The sequence below is a fragment of the Piliocolobus tephrosceles genome, chromosome 16 (genome assembly GCF_002776525.5).
Source record: "Piliocolobus tephrosceles isolate RC106 chromosome 16, ASM277652v3, whole genome shotgun sequence".
NCBI lineage: Eukaryota > Metazoa > Chordata > Mammalia > Primates > Cercopithecidae > Piliocolobus > Piliocolobus tephrosceles.
In genome coordinates, this window is record NC_045449.1 from 40000084 (window position 1) to 40002575 (window position 2492).

At 50.4% G+C, this 2492-nt stretch overlaps 1 protein-coding gene across 1 annotated transcript; it reads right to left on the reverse strand.

Moving 5' to 3' along the window:
* Nucleotides 1-920: 920 nt before the first annotated feature.
* On the reverse strand, nt 921-2492 carry LOC111529367 (protein JTB-like). The gene is made up of 2 exons (XM_026451150.2): nt 1815-2492; nt 921-1501 (listed from the first exon to the last, which is right to left on the reverse strand). The coding sequence occupies exons 1-2, from the start codon at nt 2082-2084 to the stop codon at nt 1478-1480; spliced, it is 294 nt and encodes a 97-aa protein (XP_026306935.1). The 5' UTR covers nt 2085-2492; the 3' UTR covers nt 921-1477.

A 2492-nucleotide genomic window follows, 5' to 3' on the forward strand; every position in this document is an offset into this window, starting at 1 on the left:
AGTTTCTGCATCAAGGAGCTCACTTTCCAGCTGGGGAGGCAACCACAAGAATAGATCAATATGTGATAGGTGGTAAGAAGGAAGTAGTTCAGGAGACTGTAGGAGCACAGGGAAGGACACAGGATTTACTTGGGAAAGAGGTCAGGGAAGTTTCTCTAGAGAACATGAGCATCTTTTTTGTCTTGTATTCGAGAGTCATTTGTTATCATCGTTTATTGGCTCCCCTTGACTTTCCAGTCTCCACATTTGCCCTCCAGGAGTTCCAAATGGCACCAGTGCCTAAATCTTGGGATGGGGGGAGTTAATCTTGGGGTGGCTAAACAAAATGATATAAGTCCTTTTTACTCTCAGTGTGGACTTCCACTGGTGCAGACACAGTATTGTTGTTAGGATCTTCACGAAGACCCCTCAAAACCTTTTACCTCCATGAGCCAAAGATCGGATCAAGGCTAGGAAACAAAAGTCAACAAACTCATTGTATGGCTCAGTGATGACTAATCACCCATTTTATCAATCATTATTCTCCTGAAACCCAGAACAGGCATCTTCCCAACCCCTCCACCCTGCTCATTCAGACAGCTGCTCTGGTGGGGATTGAGACTTAACTTGGAGCTACTCATCTACAGCTGAGGGACAGCCTTCTCCATCCTTCAGGCTTCCTGACACTGTGTTTCTTCCTCTGACGTGACACTTAGCTTATTCTACCTCGTGGGATAGTTATTTCTGTCACTGTCAATGCCATCTCTAGACACGGAACTCTTCGAAGGCAGGGATGGGGCTTCGTTCAACTCTGTCTGCCCTGACAAACAGCAGATGGTTAGTACATTGGGTTGAATAAAAATGTCATAGATAATGAAGTCTGTGTGAATCCAGAGAACATGAGACACATTCTGCTTCTCTCTCTCTCTTTTTTTTTTTTTTTTTGTTATGTATCTATGATTTTATTTCTTCTTTGGGGATAGGGTTGAGGGGAAATAAGTTTTGAGTGATAAATAAACGTTTTAACTGAAATTGTATCCCAGAAGTCTGAAATAAGTGGTAGAAGAGGGGGAAAACAAGGGAGAAGTAGTGGGGAAGACTTGGTAGATTGGGGCCTTAAGTAGCCACCTCCTTTCCCTCTCTGCTCCCATGACTTCCTGCTCCAAGTTACAGAAGGGAAGGAAACCATTTTACTCTTTTTATTCTGCTCATTAATGATCTGAAAGAAGACGACGGGGAAAGGGGGATTCCACCACAAGCCTTCAAAGAACCAAGAGTGCAAATCAGTCCATTTCACTTTCACTGTCTGAGATTGGGTCTCTAAGACCCAGGATAAGAGGGTGGAATGTAGCTATATGGACTCAATTTGCTTCCGGACCTTTTCCAGAGCCTTTCTGTCCAGTTGTCGCTGACGAATGATGACAAGACAAGAGAAGATCAGGGCCACAAACACAACAGCCCCTTCGAACTTCCAAAATAAGTGTTGTTCCATCAAAGCTCAGCGGCAGCTTTTGAACTCAATTTTCTTTTTTTTTTTTTTTTTGAGACGGAGTCTCGCTCTGTTCCCCAGGCTGGAGTGCAGTGGCCGGATCTCAGCTCACTGCAAGCTCCGCCTCCCAGGTTTACGCCATTCTCCTGCCTCAGCCTCCCGAGTAGCTGAGACTACAGGTGCCCGCTACCTCGCCTGGCTAGATTTTTGTACTTTTTAGTAGAGACGGGGTTTCACCATGTTAGCCAGGATGGTCTCGATCTCCTGACCTCGTGATCCGCCCGTCTCGGCCTCCCAAAGTGCTGGGATTACAGGCTTGAGCCACCGCGCCCGGCCTGAACTCAATTTTCTTAGATGAGCTGCATGTGATTTTCTCTACATACCCTGTGGGACCACACTCAGGGGTAGTTTTAGCCTGGAAATTAGAGCATGGAGAGCACTCTGCTGTTACCACAAACTCTTCCACCAGCCAGCATGGCAAATTTGAGGTGCTCGCTGACAGCTTCCCCTCCTGCACGGGAGCCTCTGCTTGACAGAGCTTTAAGGTGAAAGCACAGAGCAACCAGCAGAGGTGGCGGCCCTGGGGGAGGCCATGCCTCCCGGAGCCCGCAGGCATGGAGCGCTAAGTGTCGCACCTGTCGGAACAGAGGGACCTATTCCGCAGGCCTCGTGCCTCCGTCAGAGCGCAGAGGCGGCACTTACTCTGCAGCCCTCCGAGAGGTTCCAGGTCAGGCCAGGGAAGGCCGAAGTTCCCTATCGGAGCAGAGGATCTTTCGGGACATCCCCGTTGCCACAGCGAGAAAAATCGATTACGCCTTTGCGGGCTAGGAAGGCGAGCGCCTTCTGCGGGGTCCACAGAGCGCTGGAGGAAGGGCCGGCGGGGGCGCACGGCCCTAGCGCCCGCTCACCTCCGCTCCCGCCCCCGACGCAGCCATCTAGCCCTGTGGATGATCCTCCGGCGCTGGCCCGAGCTGGGGGCCCGGTGTTCCTGGGCGCGTTCCGTCGCAGCCCGCTGGGGCTTGTA